The 22,755-nt window shown below is 53.9% G+C and overlaps 2 protein-coding genes across 2 annotated transcripts; both read right to left on the bottom strand.

Annotated features, from left to right (window-relative positions):
- Positions 1-9,925: 9,925 nt before the first annotated feature.
- Positions 9,926-14,007, bottom strand: FEV (FEV transcription factor, ETS family member). The gene is made up of 3 exons (XM_032753327.2): positions 13,847-14,007; positions 13,052-13,126; positions 9,926-11,090 (listed from the first exon to the last, which is right to left on the bottom strand). Exons 1-3 carry the CDS (start codon positions 13,896-13,898, stop codon positions 10,501-10,503), a joined length of 717 nt encoding a protein of 238 aa, XP_032609218.1. The 5' UTR covers positions 13,899-14,007; the 3' UTR covers positions 9,926-10,500.
- A 5,219-nt stretch (positions 14,008-19,226) lies between these two features.
- Positions 19,227-22,453, bottom strand: CRYBA2 (crystallin beta A2). Its single transcript, XM_058425446.1, has 4 exons — positions 22,051-22,453; positions 21,138-21,279; positions 19,890-20,032; positions 19,227-19,436 (listed from the first exon to the last, which is right to left on the bottom strand). The coding sequence occupies exons 1-4, from the start codon at positions 22,209-22,211 to the stop codon at positions 19,289-19,291; spliced, it is 594 nt and encodes a 197-aa protein (XP_058281429.1). The 5' UTR covers positions 22,212-22,453; the 3' UTR covers positions 19,227-19,288.
- Positions 22,454-22,755: the final 302 nt, after the last annotated feature.

The following is a 22,755-nucleotide window of genomic DNA, read 5'->3' as shown; positions in this document are numbered from 1 at the left end:
GTGGCTGAATGTTCCCCTGGGGATCCTTTCTCCTCCCTGACATTCAAAGGTAGTGTGATGTGATGCACGGAACAAAAGACTATGAGTCAGAGGTTTGAGTCTCTCCTCTACCATATATTAGCTACTAATCTAAGACAGCGATCCAATCTCTTTGAATTTCAGTTTTCTCATCTATCAGATCGGAACAAGATCTTGGGTTGGTGTCTATCAGGTGCCTATGATAAGAGTGACATATTACTGTTGTTAGGGTAACAACTATTGCTATAGTAGTCAGCCCTATTAATAACTATTAACAGGGACTAAACAATGACCAGGACAGGGACAGAGTCCAGAATGGGGCCCTGGCGTGCTCTAACCAGCTTTGCTGGCCCCTGAGGTAGTGGGGAGCCCTGAAGGCCTGGGCCTCCCATGAGCTATCCTGTGACCTGGATGACTGTGTTTACTCCTTGCTGCCAGGCCTTGGTCCCAGTGTGACCCACGTGCCTCTCTTTAGAATGCCAGCCAGGGGACTTGCTTCTGCTGTCAGTATGTAGATACTTTTGTTAGCATGGCCTACCATAGCAACACTCTTGAGTCTAGGTCTTTGGGCCAGCAGGCCAGGCCCCTTTTGGGACTCCCCACTCCAGGGATCCCCCCAGGCTGGTTGGAACCAACAGGGAAGAACAGCTGAGTCCTTCCTTCACAATTCACCTGCTGATCAGGGGTAAGAAGAGATGCATCTTGGGACACTAGGCCCTAAGAATGGCATGCACACATGTTGCTAATGCCTGCACTAATGTCCATGCATCGGGGTGTAGTAGAACTATCGAGATTTGCAGCAAATCTGGACTCTGCTATTTCCTCACTGTGGGATCTTGGGACTTTGTTTTCCTCATCTGTTATATAGGAATCATGATCATCTTCCCACTATATATATATATATATATATAATATAGTAATACATAATATATATAATAATATATATTATATATATTTTTTGAGATGGAGTCTTGCTCTGTTGCTCAGGCTGGAGTGCAGTGGCATGATCTGGGCTCACTGCAACCTCCGCCTCCTGGGTTCAAGCGATTCCCCTGCCTCAGCCTCCCAAGTAACTGGAATTACAGGCACCTGCCACCATGACCAGCTAATTTTTGTATTTTTAGTAAAGACAGGGTTTCGCCATGTTGGCCAGGCTAGTCTTGAACTTCTGACCTCAGCTTATCTGCCCACCTTGGTCTCCCATAGTGCTGGGACTATAGGCATGAGCCACATGCCTGGCCTTTTCCCACGATTAATGAGGCTGCTGCAAGTATCATTTGAAATTGTGTCTATGATGTGATCTGTAAGTTGTAAAGCATAGAATAAATACAAGGTGGTCCTGAGTCTGGCCCTCATGTTGATGGTCATAGACATGGCCATTGCACAAATATGTGTGCAAGATGCCCTAGAACTGTGTGTCAAAAGTAGAAAACCAGGGGGAAAGGTTGGGGGATTGGGAAGGTGATCATAGGAAAGTAGTATGAACCCAAGAGATTATCATTGGAGCCTGGGATCTTTCGTCACTTCTCCCATCCATCTCCCTATCTTGTGTTGCTCCAAATCTCTCCATGCTGCAGGATAAAAACGGACAGTGCTGCCTGAAGCCTCCCTGGCAACCTCCTGCTGTGTTGCTAAGCAACTTGACCTCCTCTTCCAAAAACGGAACCTAATGCTCAAGGTCTGGCCTTCCAGCCTCCTTTAGTTACTTCCTTCTTCTCCGACCTCAAGGAAGGAAGGAATCTCAATGAAAGAGCATCTCTGCCTCGTGGAGGGAGAACTGGGTGTAGAATTGGAGGATTAGACTGGTGGGAAATGGGATGAACTTGCAAGGCAGGTCTTTGCTTCTGGGCTAATCAGTGTGGGGGATGACAGTTATAGAGCAGCTTTCTGTGCTGGACTCTCTAGGCACAGGCTCCATCCTTGCAGCAAACCAGTAAGGCAGGTATGATCAGTGTTTCCATTTTATGAGGTCACTGAGCCTCACAGAGAGTAAGCAGCCTTCTCAGTCTCACAGGGAATAGGCAGAGGATGAGTCTGAAGCCATGCCCATCTGGGTTCCTTCTACTCCACCATGCTGTTCAAGATATTTGCAAGGGTCACGGTAGACCACAAGACTTCTAAAATGCATTTCTCACTTTGCTATTTGTCTGGAACCCCTGGTGAATGCTGGAATAGGGCACCTGGCTTGAGGTTGAGCTGGGGTTTGGGCATATAGTTCTGCTACTTCCTTGGCCTCTCAGAATCTCAGAATCTGCTCATTCTTCCAGTGGTGAAGATCAGAGAACAAGGGTGGGGATAGAGTGAAAACTGGGCTGCCCAGGCTTGAAATGCATCTCTACCACTTGGCAGCTCTGCAATCCCATGCAAGTTATTTGACATTTTGTGCCTCAATTTTCCTAATTTGTAGAATGGGAATAACACTAGAGCCAACTCCAGAGGGTTGTAAGAATTAAATGAATGTAAAGTTCTTTGAATAGTGCCTGGCACATAAAGATTCAGTAAGTATCAGCCCTTATTATTATTATTTCTAGGAGGCTTTAGCATATAAACCTCTTTCACATCCTTAGTGGTTAAGAGAATTCACTGCCACTGAAATCAAACTAGGTCCACATCCTGCACTACCCTTTCTCACTGTGTGACTTTAGACGAGTTTCTTAATCCTCTGTGGCTCAGTTTTCTAATCTATAAAATGAAGAAAATAATAATGTGTACTTCAGGGTATTATTGTAAAGATCAAATATAATATGGGTATCAGTTATGGTAATGTTAGTTGTTGTAACAAGAAAACTTCCCACTTCCAAATTTCATGTAATAGTCTACACAGAATCATGGGAAGTAAGCATTACTATTATCTACATTTTAGAGGAGAAAACTCAGTGTCAGAACGGTGTAGACATATTCCTAAAGTCACATAGCTAGTAGCTAGCTGAGATCTTATAATTTGAAATTCAATACATTCTTTTGTTACTTCATAAAGAAATGGAGGATGTTCTGAGTATAGGAGGCCAACCCATGTGATAGTGGCTGCAGAGCCATAGCCAGTCAAGAGGCTTGTTCTTGGTGAAGCTCACCATGTGGGCCCAGGACAAGGACTGGGCTGGCGTGGAAAAGTAAGCCCAGGTTCCTCTCCAGGGCATGTGGAGGGCATCCGATGGGGATGAGAGGGAGAGGAGGCGGGTGCTTGCTTTGTTTTGGATTGTTTTGTCTGCTTGTTTAATAGAAAGCACTGATATATGTAGCAAGGTACTTAAATCATTATTTAATCTTTATAGCAACTCTATGAGGTAGGTTAAATGGATATTATCATTTTACAGATGAGGTAATTGAAGAACAAAGAAGTAAAGTAACTTGAATAATGTCACATAGCTTGCAAGTGTCAGAGCTTTCAAACCCTGGAAGTCCAGCCCAAAGCTCCAAACCACTAAGCTCTGTTGCCTTTTGTTTTCAAAGAAGGGTATGCTAGGAAAGAAACAGCAAACAGGATCCAGTGGGAGAGAATTCTCAGAAAGAGAAGAAGTCAGCTGGGGCCAGGCACAGTGGCTCATGCCTGTAATCCCAGCAATTTGGGAGGTCAAGGTGGGAGGATCACTTGAGTCAGGAGTTCAAGACAAGCCTTGCCGACATGGTGAAAATCCATCTCTACTAAAAATACAAAAATTAGCCGGGCATGGTGATGGGTGCCTGTAATCCCAGCTACATGGGAGGCTGAGGCAGGAGAATCACTTGAACCCGGGAGGTGGAGGTGGCAGAGAGCCAAGATTGCACCACAGCACTAGCCTGGATGACAGAGCAAGGCTCTGTCTCAAAAAAAAAAAAAAAGAAAAAGAAAAAAAGAAAAATTCATCCGGGCACAGTGTCTCATGCCTGTAATCCAAGCACTTTGGGAGGCCAAGGTGGGAGAATCATTTGCGGCTAGGAGTTTGAGACCAGCCGGGGCAACACAGTGAGACCCCTATCTCTACAAAAGCAAAATAAGATTAAAACAAGCTGGGCATGCTGGTGCATGCCTATAGTTTCAGTTACATGGGAGGCTGAGATGGGAAGATCTCTTGAGCCCAGGAGTTCAAGGCTGCAGTGAGCTGTGATCATGTCACTGTCCTCCAGCCTGGGCAACAGAGTGAGACTCTATCTCTAAACAAAGAAAACAAAAGAAATAGGAAACATCACAGTCAATGGGACATCGAACCATTCACCTCTAGACATGACATGTGTCATCCCAAGATGGAGGAGTGTCATGGAGAAATCCTGCTGACCAAACCAAAGTAGGAAATGCCACTCGAGTCAACATATAATCAGAGCCCCACCCCACCTCAGAGTACAGTGATCTTCTCCAAGCCTGTAGCGCCTCAGTTAGGAAAGTGAAAGCTTGCAAAAGGCATTGGGGCAACAAAACAGTCTCTATTTCTTATCAGGGACAAAATGTACTTCCTTATCAAACAGAGACCTCACCAAGGACACTCATAAGGCAAGCTGTCAGTTTGTCGTTTATAACCAATTGTAGGCGGTGTGCACCTGTACTGGGCAAGCAGCAGGTCATGTTTACATGAGGAAGAAGCTATCCAGGAAGGCCAGCAAGAGGGGATCTAGCGGGATGGTAAGGATTTCAGTTGTCAGGTCATGGGCTGGCCCAGCCACTTCACTTCTCCAAGGCTTGGGTCCCTCGTTTGAAAATAGAGGTAACCATCCCCATCTGGCAAGGTTGCAGCCAGGTCAAAGGAAATACCACCTTAAAACATGAGCATAGGGCAGAGCCTGGCAGAGTCATGTTCAGTGAGTGGTAAGGCATACTTTTATCATCAGCAGATCCACCTGACGTGGATTATAAATAGCTAAAGAAACAAGTTCATTGTGGTGCATTTCAAAGACATATTAAAGGAAAGGTGAAGGCCAGAAGAGCAGAAGGCTCTGAGAAAAGTGCACCACAGTGGCCCATTATGATGCCTGTCTATAGTCACATGAGCTGGCATATGGGAGTGCTCTGTGAGCCTCAGTGCCTTCAGTGGCATCATTGCACTGTGACTGTGCAGGTCCCAAACAGTATGGACATGAATGTCCTCAAGCTGCATGTTAGCAGGGCTTCTAATTCCATCTGCAAGTGATAGTGCATGGAGCTTAGTCGCACAGAGTGCCTGTTACATGGGTCTGTGTCATCCTGCATGGGAATGATCCTAAAAACAAAATGACCAGTGACTGCTCAGGACTGTGGAAAGGTCACTTGGAGCAGTGAGAAAAGGTCTGGCGGAAGAATAAGAAGATACAGGTCTTAGAACAAGCCCTGGGACTTCAACCAAGTCATTTAACATCTGGGGCCTTGGTTTATTTATCCTCTCAGCAGATAAAGCAATACCTGCCCTGTCTTCCTAACCTTGGAGGAGTCCAAAAAGTGATGGGTGTGAAAGCATTTTGTAAACTGTAGTGCAAGCATATGGCAGGGGAGTGAACCATACTTTCACTAGTGACTTGAATGAGGTGATAAAGAAAAGGCTCAGAACTTCAGAAAATGCGAGAGGGGCTTGACCCTGGATTGGGAGAGGAAAGCAATGGTGGGATCAATACCTTGGAGGGCCAAGGGCCAAGGGGTTAAGGGTCCATGAGGACAGGCCTGGATCATTAGGAAGCTGAGTGTGGTAAGAGTGTGGCTTCTTCAGGGATTGGGTGGAGTACAGTCCTGCCAAGACCACAGTAACTCAGGGCTTGGAGACATCACAAAGGCAGGGGCTCCCAGAGCTGAGATAATCTGGAGAAGAGGATACCCATCTACTGCATTCTGAGGTTGGGTTCGACCTTGTAAGTCATCTTGGATAGACGTTTTCCAGCTCTTCTTTTTTTTTTTTTTTTTTTGGAACAGAGAGAACCTAATTGTCCTTAAAGTTCCACAGAGCAGAGTTTGCAAATCTCTGGTTCAGCCTTATTATTTTAATGAGAGGAGAATGAAATCCCAGAAAAGAGATGTGATTATGTGAAGGTCACACAGCAAGTTAGTTGCCAAGCTGCAACTGGAACTCAGATTTTCTGGTTCCCAGTTCTATATCTTAGCCTCCCAAACTGGCTATGTGGACAGGAAAGAACAGAGGCATGGGGTGAGCTTTAAGGATGCAATTTCATAGGTAAGAAGATATCCCTTAATCTAACAATATCTCCCCCAGCTGCCCAACAATGACTAAAACCCCCCTTTATTGACTCCTTCACAGGATTCCAAGAGTCTCAAGGTTTGAGAAGTCGCCTAGTCCACCTCTCCTCTCTGCTTCTCACAGAAGGGTCTGCTGAACACTCTGGTGACAGAGAACTCACCCAACCTGTTCCATGGCAGAGGCTCTTCATTAGATCAAGGTGAGGCCTGTTTTACTGGAGCTTCCAACCACGTGTCCCAGTACTGCCCTTAGTCACATGCATCCAGGTCCTCTCTCTCAGGACAGCACTTTGAATAAATGAGGACAGCTCCCATCCCCCTTTCTCCCAGTCGACTTTCCAGATACATCTCATATTGTTGTTGGCTTTCCACCGCTTTTCCTCTTCACTTCCTGGGCCTGCTACACTGTGTGTCCTCCACTTGGTTTCCTCCTGAAAGCAACACTGTGCACAATGTTCCCGGGGGAAGACTTATTAAACCAAGTGGACCACTTCCTTCCTCTTAGGTGTCACAGCTTCATCAATGCATCCTCAAATTACAATGATTTTTCTGCACTTCACCCTACAGGTTCCCATTTAACGTTGCGTTGGCTAGGACATTACTCATTTCCACACAGGCTCTGCTGAGCCCCACCTTTGCCAAGACTCTGACTTCTGTTGTTTCATTTAAAGACGTAAGAGCAGGGCCTCACAGTCCTTCCTAAGGAATTTTACTTTGTGGCTGGGTGCGGTGGCTCACACCTGTAATTCCAGCACTTTGGGAGGCCAAGTCAGGTGGATGACTTGAGGTCAGGAGTTCGAGACTAGCCTGGCCGTCATAACGAAACCCCACCTCTACTAAAAATACAAAAATTAGCCGGGTGTGGTGGCAAGCGCCTATATCCCAGCTACTCGGCAGGTTGAGGCAGGAGAATTGCTTGAGCCCGGGAGGCAGAAGTTGCAGTGAGCCGAGAACACTGCATTCCAGCCTGGGCAACAGAGTGAGACTCCATCTCAAAAAAACAAACGAACAACAACAACAAAAAAAAACAAAAACAAAACAACAACAACAAAAAAAACCCCAGAAATTTTCCTTTGTTACATTCAGCCCACAATTTTTAGCAACCCAGATCTTTCTGGATCCTGGCTGTATCTCCTCAGTGTGTTTCTTCTTCCTCCCAGCTTCCTGACCCCTGCAAATAGGGCTGTGAAGGGGCTCTCTGACGCTGCACCCCCTCCCTCACTGCCACCATGCAAATCACAGAGGACCCCCACCAGGCCAGACTGGCTCACCTGCTTGATGAATGCACCAGCCCACTCTCCCATCCCGGGAGGCATGTCGGGCATAATGATGTGGAACATACTAATTTTCTATTCAGCTACGAAAGCAGGGTATTTTCAAATTTTAAAGGCATCAGCCAGGCACCGTGGCGCATGCCTGTAATCCCAGGTACTTTGGGAGGCCGAAATGGGTGGATCGCTTGAGCCCAGAAGTTCAAGACCAGCCTGGGCAACATGGCAAAACCCCGTCCCCTCTACAAAACACATAAGAATTAGGCGGGGATGGTGGCACAGGCCTGTAGTCTCAGTTTCTCGAGAAGCTGAAGTGGAAAGATCAATTGAGCCCGGGAGGTGGAGGTTGCAGTGAGCTGAAATCCCACCACTGCACTTGGCCTGGCAGCCTGGGCAACAGAGAGAGACCCTGCCTCAAAAATAAATAAATAAATAAAAGGCATTGAGAAAAGAAAGGGAGGTTTTTGACAAAAAATTATCAATAGTAACAGTGGCGTCTGTGTAACAGGACTATAGGTTTGGCTTTTTTTTTTTTTTTTTTTTTTTTTTTTTTTGAATCTTGCTGTGTCACCCAGGCTGGAGTGCAGTGGTGCGATCTCGGCTCACTGCAACCTCTGCCTCCCGGTTCAAGCGATTCTCCTGCCTCAGCCTCCCAAGTAGCTGGGACTACAGGCGCCTGCCACCACGCTCGGCTAATTTTTGTATTTTTAGTAGAGACGGGGTTTCACTGTGTTAGCCAGGATGGTCTCAATCTCCTGACCTCCTGATCCGCCTGCCTCGGCCTCCCAAAGTGCTGGGATTACAGGCGTGAGCCACCGCGCCCGGCCCCTTCACGCGTCTTTACACACTTCATCCAACCAATAGTTCATGGAGGAAGCCTTAGGTGTGTGTTTCCAAATTTTCTATGCTGAGTGTGTGTTCTTTGGAAAACTAGAAAAAAATAAAGCAAAAAATAAAATGAAAATGAATAAAGACTCTTTCCCTGGCTAAATTCTTTGGGAAGGGGCGTCAGGCCCACCCTACACCCCCAATTGCCCAGCCTCCCGCCTGCATTGCCCCTTCCTGTGCCCAAGAAGAGGTGTGCGCGTGGAAAAGAACAGCCAGGACGGTGGGGGAAAGGGGAGCCAGGGGCTTGCCTAGAGGAGCAGTTGCCTTGAGGTTGGGGACTGTCCCTTTAGGCACCTTCCCCAGTGTTGTTTTCCTCTAAGCGAAGGCGTTTAAGGCAGCTTTCCTGCCAACAGGTTTTGGAAAAGGTAGGAATAGAACTTAAGGGCAGTGGCCCTGGTGGGAGGGCGCAGTATTCAGAAGAGCCTCTAGGTGGTGAGTAAAGGGGCCCAGCCAGGAGAATAATCCACTCTACCTGCTTCCCGGGCTTCCAGAGGTCAGACCTGGGATGCAGAGTTCCCCTTTTCACCCTCCTCTCTGAAGACCAAAGGAGTACTGGAGACGACTGGGTCCTGCAGTCCTCAGTCTGGCCAGGCACATGGGGTTTGCACTGCGCGGCGCACAAAATCCTCTCCGGCTTAGGTACAAAGCTCTCCCCGGGGTACCCTCCTCCGACCAGCAGAGGGCGCGCACCGCCCGCGAGAAGGAGGTGCAGCAGCTAGACTCGGAGGGGAGGGTGCGAGCTGCGAGCCGCGAGCGCAGGAGCCGGATGGGAGACAGACCCCTCTTCTGCAAATGAGGAGGCCGAGCGGAAGAAAGACGGCGACAGATGTTGGGGGGAGGGGATGGTTTGTGAGGGATAGGGAGAGAAAGTCTAAGTGAGAGTAGGATGAGGAGGGGAGGGTGGTTGGGGAAGGGGATGAAATAAAGTGGCTGAGGGAAGGCTGAGGTGGCGTGAAGCTCAGCCAGGAGGGATGAAGGTTGGGAAGAGTTGAAGGGCGAGTGAAAGGATAGGCGAGAGGGGGAAGAGGTGATGTGAGTGCCTATTAGGATGGGGTGGGGTGAGGGGCGGGTGGAAGGATGGGTGAGATGGGGGGGTGGGGTGCGGGTGCCTATTGGGATAAGATGGCGTGAGGGGAGGGTGGAAGGATGGGTGAGAGGGGGAAGATGTGATGTGGGTGCCTGTTAGGATGGGGTGAGATGAGGGGAGGGTGGAAGGGTGGGTGAGATGGGGAGGGTTGGGTGGGGTGGGGGTGGGGGTTGGGTGCCTACTGGGATGGGGTGGGGTGAGGGGTGGGTGGAAGGGTGAGTGAGATGGGGAGGGTGGGGTGCGGGTGTCTGCTGGGACGGAAGTAGGGATAGAGTGGGGTGAAGGGCAAGTGGAAGGGAGTGAGGTGAGCTGGGGTCGCCTGGCAGGGTGGGTGTGAGGCAAGGCGGCTCCCTCGGGCTGAGCCCACCATCCAGGCCTCTCGCTCCCCGCAGGCGGCGCCCAAGCCCGCGCCACCCTCCTTCTCGGGACCTCTTCCTTGGCAGTTCTCTGCTCTGGCCCGAGATGAGCCTCTCCCTGCTTTCCCCTACACGGGTTCTGGCGCAGCAAAGAACAGAGAGAGAGGAGGCAGCGGAGAGCTCAGGAGCTTTAATGGGGAAAGGGTCAGAAACACACTGGGCCTTCCTGCGAGTGTGGGGACAGGAGGAAGGGGGCCGTGTGTCATGGAGGACGGTGGCTTTCACCAAATCTGCTCAGGTCACAGGAAGGAGGACCGTGAGAGGCCTCCATGTGCTGGGGTGGGAGCAGTTCCTTGGGGAAGAGCAAAAGTGGGAAAAGATTTGGCACTTGATAAAGAGAAGTGATATTGAATGGGGCTTCAAGGAGCCAGGCGGAAATGCACTGGAGTGGTGGGGAGACAACAGAGGCCCATAAATCCCCTCCGGGACCTGGAGACCGAGAAGAAAAAAAGTGAAAGAGGGCGCACATCGCCCTCCTCAGGGGACTGCGGGGTGGGACGGGAGCAAATCTAGTATCAGACAAGGATTGAGGGAGCTCCGGTCCCGTCCACCTGCTAAGTGCGGCAGGTGGAGTAAACTCTGGATTAGAGGACGGTTGGCGGAGGCTCCCGGGCCCCTCCCCGGGATGCAGATGGGATCGGGCGAGACTCTGGGAGTGCGGGCGAGGCCGCAGGCACCCGACCGCCCCGTCTAGTGGTAATGGCCCCCCAAGTGCGAGGCTGCGGCCACGGCCCCGAAGGGCCCGGGCGGGGGCTGCAAGCTGGGACTGGGGTAGAGCGCGGCGGTGGCGGCGGCAGCGGTGGCGGCGGGGCCCGGGCCCGGCCAGTAGGAGAAGCCGGCGGGCGCGACCCCGGCCGAGGCGGCCATGAGGTTGAGTTTGGAGAGGCCGGGGAAAGGCAGCGGGGCGAGGCCGGCGGGCAGCTTGTAGAGCGCGCCGTCCTGGGCGGCGGCGGCGGCGGCAGCAGCTGCGGCCGCGGCATGGGCGTGCGCGGGCGGCGGCTGGCAGGCCTGCGCCAGGCCCTGGAAGTCGAAGCGGTAGGCGTAGCGCTTGCCATGCACCTTGCTCATGATGTTCTTGTCGTAGTAGTAGCGCAGGGCGCGGCTCAGCTTGTCGTAGTTCATGTTGGGCTTGCTCTTGCGCTCGCCCCACCGCCGCGCCACCTCGTCCGGGTCCGTGAGCTTGAACTCGCCGTGACCGCCCTCCCACGCGATGCAGCCGGCGTTCGCGCGGTCAGCCAGCAGCTCCAGCAGAAACTGCCACAGCTGGATCTGTCCGCTGCCTGTGGGGAGGAGTGCGGTCAGCCACAGGCGGGAGCGGGGAGGCGGGAACTGGGGAAGAGTGCTGGCGGGATACCGACCCACCCCGGCAGGAACCGGCACTGGGGGAGGAAAAGTGCAAGTCAAACTGTGCAGCTGCGTTCGTCAGGAGCGGCCGGCCCAGGAGGGGCTGATCAGCAGAGTGGTCTCTAGCCTTTACCGCGCTTTTGCACAATGGAAATGCGGCTTTCACTGAAGAGCACGTAGCTTTCCGGATGCTACGTGGGGGTTGGGGGGAAGGAGAAGCATTGCCTCCCCCACGTGAGCGCAGCGGCGCACCAAGGCACTTGGCTTTCCAAGGCAAGCAAGGACAGATATCCGCCGCCACTCGCCATCTCAGCCGGGCGCCCTTATTTAGGGAAAAGCCGCACAACCGTACGGGGCGGCCTTGGGCAGAATGATTGTACTGCCCCATCCCAGCTGGACCACATCCAGAGGTGGGAAGGGACAGGCGTGCAGCAGGACAACCCCAATCACTGCTGGACAAGGCCCAGCTAGTCCCGAGTCCCCAAAGACGTAGTTGGACAGGCTGCTCCTGAGGTGGAGTGGTGGCTGGCTTCCTTGGGACACCACATCCGACAGGAGTAGGAACAGTGGCCCCCTATACGTGACGGGAGGGGCAAGCTCTCATGAGCTCACTATCCTAGCCACCTTCGGGTGCGCAGGCCTCTGCGCTCGCCCTGAGAATTTGACCTCTTATTTTCGGAACAGGCGGGATTTCCTGCCTACGAAGGTGCCATCTTTCTCGGGGCCTGATGGACAACTCTGAGGAGGGGAACGGACCGAGCAGCTGTTGTGCTTGGCCACCAACCTCCTCCTGTCTTTGTGTGATCTCCCTCCGAATTCGGTTGCTGGAGGCAGCAAGAAGGTTTTTTTCAGGATATGCGAGTGGTTAGAGAGTGGGATCCCAGAATTCCTGCTCCCCTGTCTTAGAGCCTCAAGCAGACAAGCAGAGAAAAATCCCGATACAATTACCCCCACTCCCTTTTAGAATAAAACGGATTTTCCTCAAAGTGGTCTGCTTACTGCCTCAAATATAGTCTGGTGAACCCCTCTTCCTTTTTCAGCCACTGGCTTAGAATCCAGACGCTACCCTCCCCCATAATTTCAATCCCAATCCCTTCAAGCCAGCCCAGCAAAGAGCTTCCTGGTTTCTGGTCCCCAGAGTTAAGTTTTAGGGTCAGAAGCAAGAGAAGGTTTGGGTACAAAGGTGCACCTGGCACCAAAGGCGGAGCAACCTCAGCGGCTTGGATGCCCGTTCCTGTTGGGCATAGTTTCCCTCTGGATAAAACAGTCGCCAACCTCGTTTTTGTGGTTTCTGTCTCTTGGGGAGATCTAGGGTAACGACTGAGATGGGGACTGTGGGGAGACGCTGCTTGAAGAGCCAGCCGTCAAAAGGGTAATTTAGCGACTACCAGTGGAGCGCTGGTGGTGAACCTGGGAATCAATTGCAATCGTCTGGCAGACTTGGCCGGCAGAGATCAGCCGGCGGGAGTCAGCGCGGGAGGGTGAAGCAGGTGGCAGTAGCCAGGGTCTAGTGATTAGGAAGCCCACTGTGTTTGGGGAGTAATTCCCCCGGTTCCATTGCCGGCTGGTGCTGCGGCCTTGAGCTCCTACTACCAGCAGGGAAAGGACGCTAAGTGTCCCAGCCCCGGCCCCAAAGCCTGGAAAACCATGCACAGCAGCAAAAGGGCCTGGGGCTGGGATCGTCTCCATCTGCCTTGGCCTGCAAGTCTTTTCCTGGTGCTCAGGAGATGCAGGAGCCAAAAACCAAGTGAATGTCTTCCCAAGGCCTCCCCACAACCAGACCAGGACTCCGGGCTTCAGTGTGAACCCTGGGTCCACACTGCTCCCACCTACTGTCCGCCTGTGCCTTAACTCCAACCAACCTCGCCTCCGCCGCCCAGCGCGCCGGCCATCTCACCTTTCTGAACCGCGGGGCTCAGCGGCCCCCAGCTCGGGTTCTTCCCTTCCTTGAAGAGACCGTCTCCGACGGGATCTGCAAGCAGCAGAAGAAAAGAATCAGGCGAACCCCGGGCGGAAGTTGTGGCCTTGACAAAAGGGCCCCGGGCCAAGGCTCAAGGGGGGTGCTGTGGTCCCCAGGCGCGAGGCTGGGGGCCCGGGCCACCCGGCTCCTCCTCCCAGAGCCTGGTCCAGGCGCGCTGCGCGGAGCCCCTCCATAGAGCCCAAGTCAGGAAACGCGTCCAGGAAAAAGGAAATCCGCTTTCCGAAGGGGCCGGCTGGAGCCTTATAAAGCCGAGCAGGGAAATGCACCAGCCGAGCTGGAGCGCGGGGAGAGAAGAGGAGGGCGCCTGGAGGGCTGGCCCGAAGCTCGTAGCAGGACGGTGAGGAGCCGTGAGAGCGCAGGGGCGACGCCCGCGGACCACAGCCTTCTGGTACGGCTCGGCCACAGAGTACTCCACCACGCCAGAGACCCCTGCTTCCCCTCTCAGGCTCTTTCGGGTCCCTGAGTCCAGGCTCTTGGTCCCCAGGCTCCCAATCTGCTCATTTCAACTCCTCTAGACCCTGCACTGAAACCCAGAGCTCTCTATCTGCCTTTAGGTCTCCCCAATGCCCTAAATTACAATCGGCCCTCCATGCAACCCGAATCTCCGGACACTTCTCCTTCCCCTGGACCCCAGCACTCTCTTCCCATGCCTGAGCCTAGACTTCCCACCCCAAGTTCCGGTGCCACCAGCCTCCAGCTGGTCCCTGGTACCTGGCAGGTACATGTTGATCAGCAGGGGCTGGGAGGCGCCGCTCTGTCTCATCGCCGCCGGGGACTGGGCGGTGGGAGATGGGGGGGACGGGGAAGGGGGGCGAGGCAGGCTTTGCGCTCGGTGGCACCGATCCCCGCCCGAAGCGACCGTGGGTGACAAGGAGGAGAAGACGGCGCCGGGTCCTGCAGGGCCTGGCGGGAGGGGGCAGCCCGGGCGTGGCGGGGGTTGGGGGGCGTCCTGGAGAAACGCTTCCAGCTAAGGGGCCGCTTGGAACCCTCCGGCCCCCGCGCGGCCAGGGGCCGCAATTTCCGTTTTAATTAAAGCGCTGCCGCCTCGGCCCCCAGGACCCCGCCCCCGCCCCTCTTATCGTCCCATCGCAATAAAGTCTCCAATGCGCCGCGCCACAGCCAAGCGCACCCGGCAGCCCCCCGCGCCCCGCAGCCGAGGAGACGCGCGGGGGATGGGCCCAGGCCATGCGCCCTGATGGGGACCTAGAGCGCGTGTCTTTTCCGCCTCCCTGACTCTCTGCAAACAGTGATGGGGCTGGTGTACCCGGCCCTACCTCTGACCCCAGCAGCCACAGCCCCCTCCCTAGTGCCCTTCTTCCAGTCGGCTCCCGCTCCACTCGCCGCTCACTCTCCTCCCCCTCCCTCCCTCTATCCCCACCCGGGTTCCCGTCTCCAGGCTGCGTTATCTGCATCTTCACTTTTAAATTTCCGCTTCCCTCCCTCTCGCCTGTCGCTGCGCGCCGGGCCCTGCAGCCGTTGCTCCCTTTATCTCTGCCCGCACCCCCGCTCCCTCCTCCTCTTCTCCCACTCTCTGCTCTTCCCTAGAGACCCGAACCCCTTCCCTGTCTCCTTCATGCTTTGGCCCGTTTCCTGCCTTTCTAGGGCCCCCAAGCCCCAGGCCTGGTGCTGGGCCATCTCTCCTGGCAACTTACGGTGGGTCGCCCCCTCTTCTGTCCTCCCCGCCCCCCTCTAGGTCTCTCTTTACCGGCTATTCTAGGCTTTTCTCTCCGACTCCCATCTCCCCTCCAGCCTTCTCTCTCCCTCTCATCCTTCTCCCTCCCTCTCATCCTTCTCCCTCCCTTCCTTTTCTCTTTCATTCAGTCCCCACAAATTAGTAGTGGCCTGGACTGCTGAAGGCCTCTAAAGATGTTGAGAATCTGTCCTGGCTATCCCTGATGGGTTCCTGAGCCCCCTGCTACTTCCCTGTACAACTATTCCGCTCCCATCCTTCCCCATCCCTTGTCCTCCCAGTCTGCCACCCACCCTCACCACTACTCCCATTCTGGCTATCCCTGAACCAGGCTGGAGAGCTGGAGGGGTTAAGACAGGGTTGTGCACTGTACAAGGCTGAAATCCACTCCAAGAAAAGGATTCCTATTTCTAACTCATGCAAAGATGTTGATGTGGTTCCCAAGTGGCCTAGAGTCTCTCTGGGTACCTATGGGGTTTCTGGCTCTGGAGAGGCAGGCTAAGGAGGATGCCGGCTGAAGATGAGGCTCCAGCCCAGAAGCCCACCTTCTGCAGCCTTGCAGTGTGGAATGGGTACTGTCAAAACTGGTATTCTCAAAGTCCTCTCTCACTGTTTGAGCCCAGGGGTGGAGGAGGCCTGGGAATGGGCAGGTCTCCTGCTAAGTGCCTGGTCCTGGGGTGCCTGATTGAGGATGGCTGGAAACTCCTACTTCTGGGGTTCTACAGGGCCCATGTTCACCCTCATTTGCTGCAACTTCTGGAGTGTTCATCTTTGCTCGTGGAGGGTGCAAAGGAGCCAGGGAGAAGAGTGGGAGGCAGAGTGTGGAGGGAAAAATGAGGGATCCCAGGACCTGGGAGGATCCTACTGGGACAGGGATGAAGCCTTCGGGATGTGGACCTGGAATCTGGTGGGAGCAAAGACTAGAGGTTGGAATGTTCCCTGTGGACCAAACTCAGGGCTCCGCAGAAGGGGAGGGCCTTGAAGGTGGGGTCAAGATCCCAATCCCTCTCCTTCTCATTCCTCTTTCTGCTTCCCCCACCCACTGCGGACGGAAAACAAGGAGCAGGAGGTAAGAACAGAAAATAGCCAGGGGCAGGAGGTAAGAGCTGGGAAAGCTGGGAGGCATCAAAATTCGCCCACTTAATGCTGTCAGTGGGAGGCTAAGGTGTAAAGGAGAGGGTCCTAGAGAGGTCTACCCAAATATCCCAGCTGTGAGCTGGGCAAGGATCAACAGTACAGGATTTATGCCTCAGTCTTACCCAGAAGTCATTTGCTGAGGGGGTGGAGCACCAGGAAATGTGTGCATGGGGGGCAGTCATCTCCACCCACCTGAGTCTTGATCTTCTCCATCCCCTCCTGCTGCAAGTACAGCTAGGGAAGCCAACAGGAGAGTCCTTGGCAGTTTCCCCTTCATCCCCTTCCTACCCTGCTGAATGCTGGTCCCATGTGGTTCTGCAGATGGCCACCCTGCCCAGAATGAACAGAGGACCAGAAGGTGAAAGCATTCGAGTTTAGGCTGGCCTCTGCGACTCCCACTCCTTAGCTGTAGATGGATGTAGGGAGCAGAACATGACCTCTAGGTCCAGAAAACCTAGAAGGTCCATGCTGGCAAAGGCTGCAGCAAATATTAGCTCCCCTGACTTCTGCATTGCACAGATGGGGAAACGGAGACCCAGAGACCTGAGCCCAGTTCAGAGTCACACTTCTAGTTCCTGAAGCCTTCTTGCTGATTCTTCCCAGCAACCACAGATACCCCTGTAGAGAGAGCAGCTCAGTCAAGGGCAGATTCCAGATCTCCCTTTGCTCATTGCCTGCTCCCCAAAGCAAGCAGTGGGGAAGTGGCCTGCTGGGCTCTGAAGCCAGTTTGTCTGGGTTCTAGTTTCAACTCCTGACTCTCCCATTTCCTGGTTATGTGACTTTGGGGGAAGTAACATAACCTCTGTACTGTACTTGCATCTCCTCATTTGTAAAATGGGTATGGGCCAGCGCAGTGGCTCATGCCTATAATCCCAGCACTTTGGGAGGCCAAGAAGGGCAGATCATCTGAGGTCAGGAGTTCAAGACCAGACTGGCCAACATGGTGAAACCCCATCTCTACAAAAATACAAACATTAGCCTGGCATGATGGCAGGTGCCTGTAATCGCAGCTACTCAGGGGCTGAGGCGGAAGAATTGCTTGAACCCGGGAGGAGGAGGTTGCAATGAGCTGAGATCACACCAATGCACTCCATCCTGGGCAACAGAGCGAGACTCCGTCTCAAAATAAAAATAAAAATAAATAAAAATAAAATGGGTATGATAGTACCTGCCATACAGAATGATGAGGTTTATATGAGATAACACATGTGAAGGGCCTAGAACAGATTCTATACATGTAGCCATTGTAAATATTGCCATTCCACAAGGGGATGGGGAGGTGCCCATGACCAGCCAGGAACCCCAGGTTCCTCTGAGGCCCACAGAAGTTTGGGGCTCTGCTGAGGCCTGTGGCTTTTAGCCACAGCTCAGTTCAGCCTTCACCTAACAGCCTGGATTTAGGGCCAAGAACTCTGTGTTCAAATCCTGGTTTTGTCACCAATTAAGTGGGTGATGTCATCAAAGCTTCTCCTTGGACCCCCAGTTTGGTAAAATAGATGAAATTGGAGAGTATTAGGAGGACTGAATGCAACAAGGGCCATGGACTCTACAGCCCATTCAAGTGTAAAGCAAAATTTATACACTACCCAAAGCTCACTCCCTTGGTCCCCTGATCCAACCCTAGGATCCACAGGGGGGAGGTAGGGGAAGGAGGTCCCTACATTGGCTACCCCAGTGCTTTTCCATAACACCAAAAACAGTTGCAGGGGTTTCTCATGGAATCCTCCCAACAGCCCCTGTGAGACAGGCAGGACAGCGGTCAATAGCCCCAGTTTACAAGGTGAGGGAATTGGGTCCCAGGTGTTCTGACTTATGGTCCAAAGCTCTTCCCAAAGGAGCAGCTGCCTGACTTTGCACAGCTGAACCTCTGGGAATTTCAGGCCCAAGTCTGACTGCTCCCTGGCATTGTCCTGCCCTGCCTGGCCTGGAGCAATAATCAGAGCCACCCTTCCCCACTGATCGGTACACTGGGGACTTGAAAACACAAGAATCCCTGAAGGACAGGATGAGGGGAGTCCCAAGAATCTTGAGAGGCTCTGTGTGGGGGTCGGGGAGCATAACCACCTGGACCGAAGAGGGAACTGGGAAAAAACCCATACTAGTGCCAAGGGCTCTAATGGCTGCCGCCATACTCAGCCCTGCCATGCCTGTGGGCACCTGCCACTTGCCCAGAATCCAGGCTTAGCAACTGAGGGGTGACTTCTACAACTCATCAGTTTTCTGAAAGGTAGGGAAGGAAAGGAAGAGTGAAGAGGGGGTGGTATGGAGCAGCTGAGAGGGGGGATACGAAGATGCTTTGTAAATGCTGGAGTTCAACACCACTGTAAGGGATTGTCATTGTTCAAAGTGTCTGGGGTCTGGGCTCAGAGGGTGGAAGTCTCCCCTTCAAAGGCCCTGGTAAGCAGTGGGGTTTCCCACTAACTCCCCTCCTGCGAATGGAGGAAAGAGGACAACGGCAGGAGGCTCAGGCTTCCCTGACTAGGCAGGGAACTGGGCGAAGATAAAGGTTGAAAATGCTCTGGGGTTACAGAGGAAGCCCAGAACTTCAGCGCATGGTAAGGAAGTTCTGCCCTGCGTGATAGTACCTGGGCCAGGGGATGTGTGGAAGCTGCAATCCAGCTATGAGCCCTGCTATGGGGGTGTGTCCACTCCACCCACAAGATAGCAAAGGTGCCATCTGAGCTAGCAGTACCCTGGGCCCATAGTGGTGGACCTTACCAAGGAGAGGTTCGGGACTGGTGCCATTTAACAGAATTGCTAAGGTTTTTTTTTTTTTTTTTTTTTTCTTTTTTTCGGAGTCTTGCTCTGTCGCCAGGCTGGAGTGCAGTGGCACAATCTCGGCTCTCGGCTCACTGCAGCCTCCGCCTCCCAAGTTCAAGCAATTCTCCTGCCTCAGCCTCCCAAGTAGCTGGGATTACAAGTGTGCACCACCACACCCAGCTAATTTTCGTATTTTTAGTAGAGATGGGGTTTCACCATGTTAACCAGGATGGTCTTAATCTCTTGACCTTGTGATCCACCTGCCTCAGCCTCCCAAAGTGCTGGGATTACAGGAATGAGCCACCGCGTCCAGCCAGAATTGCTAAGATTCTTACCAGCACTTTGCTGTCAGCCCCACCAGAACCTACCCACACACAACCTCGGCCAGCTTACTCTTGGTAGCCAAGGATTCTGGAGCCTGTGGGGAGGGTCAGCTTGCCAGGGAGGGACCTTCAGAAAGATGAGGATGGAGATCACAAAGCAAGACACCAAGGAGGCAAGAGGGGCAGGAATATTCAGGAACCTTTATTGAGTGTCCTCAGGGAAGGTGTCTGGGGCCATGGAGCCTAGTGCTGGACTCTCCGGATGGACTGCAGCTGCCCAGTGTGGGCCTGTGTGCCGAACTCACTGTAAGTATGGAACTCTCCGCTGTGCCGGTCCCGCTCCAACACATACTGGTAGCCTCGGTAGCCTGGGTACTGGTAGGCCACCCACCTAGGCCAGTGAGGGTACAGGGGTGGGGAGTAAGCTCTGCCCCCACCCCCACCCTATGTTCTCCACTAGCAGCCCCCCTTTTGTAGCTCCCAACCCCCAGCTCCAAAATCATTGCTTCAACTTTCCCTACGTGGCTCTCTCCCTCCCTTGCCCACTGCTTCCAGTCTTCCTATCACCGTTTTCATCCAGTCTCCTATACCCACCCCCTATTGCCTCCATCCCTTCATGTTCTCCAGCCCTTCATCTGTGCCCATATTGTCTGCTGCCCGCCATTCTCCTAGGACCTCCTCATTTCCTCCCTTCCAGTCTGACTCCATCATCTCACCTCCCCTTGCCTCCAGGTCCCCAATATCTCTCTTAGCGCCCTCCCCACATCGCTTTTCTCCACCCTCTTCCTTGGTCCCCATTGCTTCCCTGCTCTTCTGTCTCCCTGGTTCCAGTTCCAGGACTCACGCTCCAGAGCTGACTTTGAGGGAACCCACATCCTTGCTGGCCCAGCCCATGGAGGACAGGGATGGGTAGTCATCAACGAGGTCAAACTTGCAGCCTTGGAAGTTGTCCCCCTCAAACAGTGTCACACGGCTGTCATTGTGGTTCTGAGGCACAGGAAGGTCAGGAAAGAAAGATCATCTTCCAAAGGGTTAACGGATACATCCTCTGCCTCACTTCCCCCACCCACTGCCCACACAAGCTGTGCAGCTGTCTAGGACCCACAGGCACTCCCAGAGCTCACCCCATCAGCTCCCTGGCATCTGGGAAATGGATCGCTCAGAAGCTCCCCCAAACCTGGCCCTTCCTGTGGCTTTGAGATAAGGAGGTCACTGGGGGGATAGGATTTCCAGAGACCCTTTCAGGTCAAGACTAGAGAGCATCTTGTGACATTGGGCCCATTTTGCAGGAGCAAAATCAGAGGTCCTTAGAGAAATCTGTCCCATTCACCAAGACAGTTCCCTGAGGGCCTCATTGACTAACTACCCAATCCCCTGTCCAGCCCCTCCACACAGCCTCTCACAGATTAGTGCCCAGCTAAGAGGTACTGGATGGCAGAATCAGAATAGACATATCAGGGCATCAATACTGATTGCATCTCGGCTCCGGCCTTCCCACTGCAGGGTTCTTGAGCCTCTTGGAACAGAAGAACTGGGCTGGCCTGGGCTGGGTCCTCTGCTCTCCACTTCCCAGCCCTACCAGTAACCAGGTCGGCACAAATGGAAAATGAGGTCCTCTCTTTTGGTGTATTTGATTCATTACCAACACCCTCACACACACAATAACACACACAAACCCACACTGAGACTGACTCTTTTCAGTGACCCTGGGCAAGCCACTTTGTCCCTTTGAGCCCCATTTCCACACCTGTGTATGGGGCTAACAGCAGCCACCCTGACCTCACATGGCTGTGTGACGACAGAGGCACTCACTCACACGTGCAGAAGATTGAATGTGGGGGAACCCTGGGCGCTCAGGACTGGGATGGCCTCAGCGCCGTCCATGGTGATGATTTCTGGACTCCGGGCCTATGCCCACAATCACAACTTTGTTGGAGACACCCTTCTGATTCTGAGAAATAATGCTACTACCACCCATTTCGGAGTTTGTTTACACACCCCCCATGCAGGGCTTGAACAGCCTTTCTAGGCGCCATGGTGAGGCCAGAGCCTGGAGCTAGTAGGCAGAGGAAGAGAAGTGGGCTATGCTCACCGCGCAGAGCACTGGCCGGAAGGACAGCAGCTGGTTGCTGTTGTGGCTGCTGCTGCCACTCCAGGCGCTCCAGCGAGGATAGTCTCCCTTCTCCAGAATGAACTGCTGTCCCTGGAAGTCGGGGTACTCAAAGGCCACCCAACTGGAAAAGGAGAAGAGCTGGGAGGTATCTGCCCCAGCCACACCCTCTCTGCCTCCCCCTTGCTGGCCATGATTGAAAAGACTGAGAAGCACAATGTTTTTCTCCAATCCCAAACCCTTCCCCTGACACCCCCATTGTATGGCAATCCAGCCCCTCTCGGGACTAAAGGTCGCAAACCTGCTGCTCTATAGGGTTTGAGGCACCCAGGCTTCCCCCTCAAGGACCCCAGGTTGGGAAAGAGTTTTCCTGGTTATGAAGATCTCCCTACCAAATGCTCCTGCCTCAAGGGTTTAGGCCTTTGCATAGGGACACATTGGAGGACGCCTCCCGAATATCACAGCAGAAACTGGGACCTCAGCTGGGGCAGGGGTTGGGGGCGGCAGGGTGGGAAAAGCTGGGCTCTGGGAGACCAGGGTGGGGCCAGGGAAAGGGACTGGGTTTCTTTTGTTAAGCCAAGTGCAGAGCCTTCTAATTGTGCACAGAGAAAAACTTTGGGAAGGATATAAGTACACTAGAAACCCCTTCACGGTGGGGTCCCATAGGGACCCTCAAGGGGTCGCTTCTCGCCTGTGTCTCTTTAGCTAGCACAAAAATACACACTTTCCCATGATTTATCTTGCCATGGGTGGGGAATTTTGGGGAGGCTATGGGGTTTCCCGTGTTGGCAGGTCTCTCCAGGGCTCACAGGACAGGCGGCTGAGGCTCTGAGCCTGGGCCGGTGGAGCCCAGCACCCCTCAACCCAGCCCAGCCGCGGCCAGGCAATCACTCACACGCCGTTTTCCACCTTGACCGAGCGCACCCTGGGCAGGCCTCCGCGCTCGCAGACGTTCGCACAGTCGCTCAGCAGCCGACAGCGACGGCCCTGGAAGTCCTCCTCGTCCCAGAGCGTGAGGCTGGCGGGCGCCAGGCCCGGCGCGGGGGCGCTGCTCATGCCGCTGCGGACAGCAAGGGTGGAACCACGCGCTCAGCGTCTCAAGAGCCCGGTTTCGAGTCACAGCCTGCCCAACCTGGTTAGGGGATGAAGAACCCGGGGGCTGGACCTGGCCTAGCTCTGGACCCGGCTGCCAGGGGCTCGCCGTCTTCCCGCGCTCCCCTCCCTTCCCCACCCCAGCAGCAGGCATTCACCGGGTGGGTGAGAACGGCACGCGAGGGAAATGGACGGGCTGCGAGGCTGCGCGCGGCCGGGCGGGCCGAGCTTTATAGCCGGGCCTTGTCCCCCTGCCCGCACCCTTTCCGTCGGGGGTGGGGTCGCTGAGTCAGCAGGCAGGCTGCGATCCGCTCTGGTCTCCGCTGGGGAGCCGAGGCCTCTCCCGCAGCCGCCGCTGTGGCCCCAGCCCGCGGGGAAGACAACAGAAAGTGCTGAGGCGCGCACCCCGCGCCCGCCGCAACCCAGGCTGACTCCGCGCTTTCTTTCTTTCCAGCCTGAGCCAGGCAGGGCACGCCAGGCCTCGGGGCAGAACGCGCCCTCCCTGTCC

Source organism: Hylobates moloch, unplaced genomic scaffold (assembly GCF_009828535.3).
Source record: "Hylobates moloch isolate HMO894 unplaced genomic scaffold, HMol_V3 SCAFFOLD_1, whole genome shotgun sequence".
Taxonomy (NCBI): Eukaryota; Metazoa; Chordata; class Mammalia; order Primates; family Hylobatidae; genus Hylobates; species Hylobates moloch.
The sequence above is the reverse complement of the archived record's forward strand: the minus strand, read 5'-3'. Positions and strand labels throughout refer to the sequence as shown.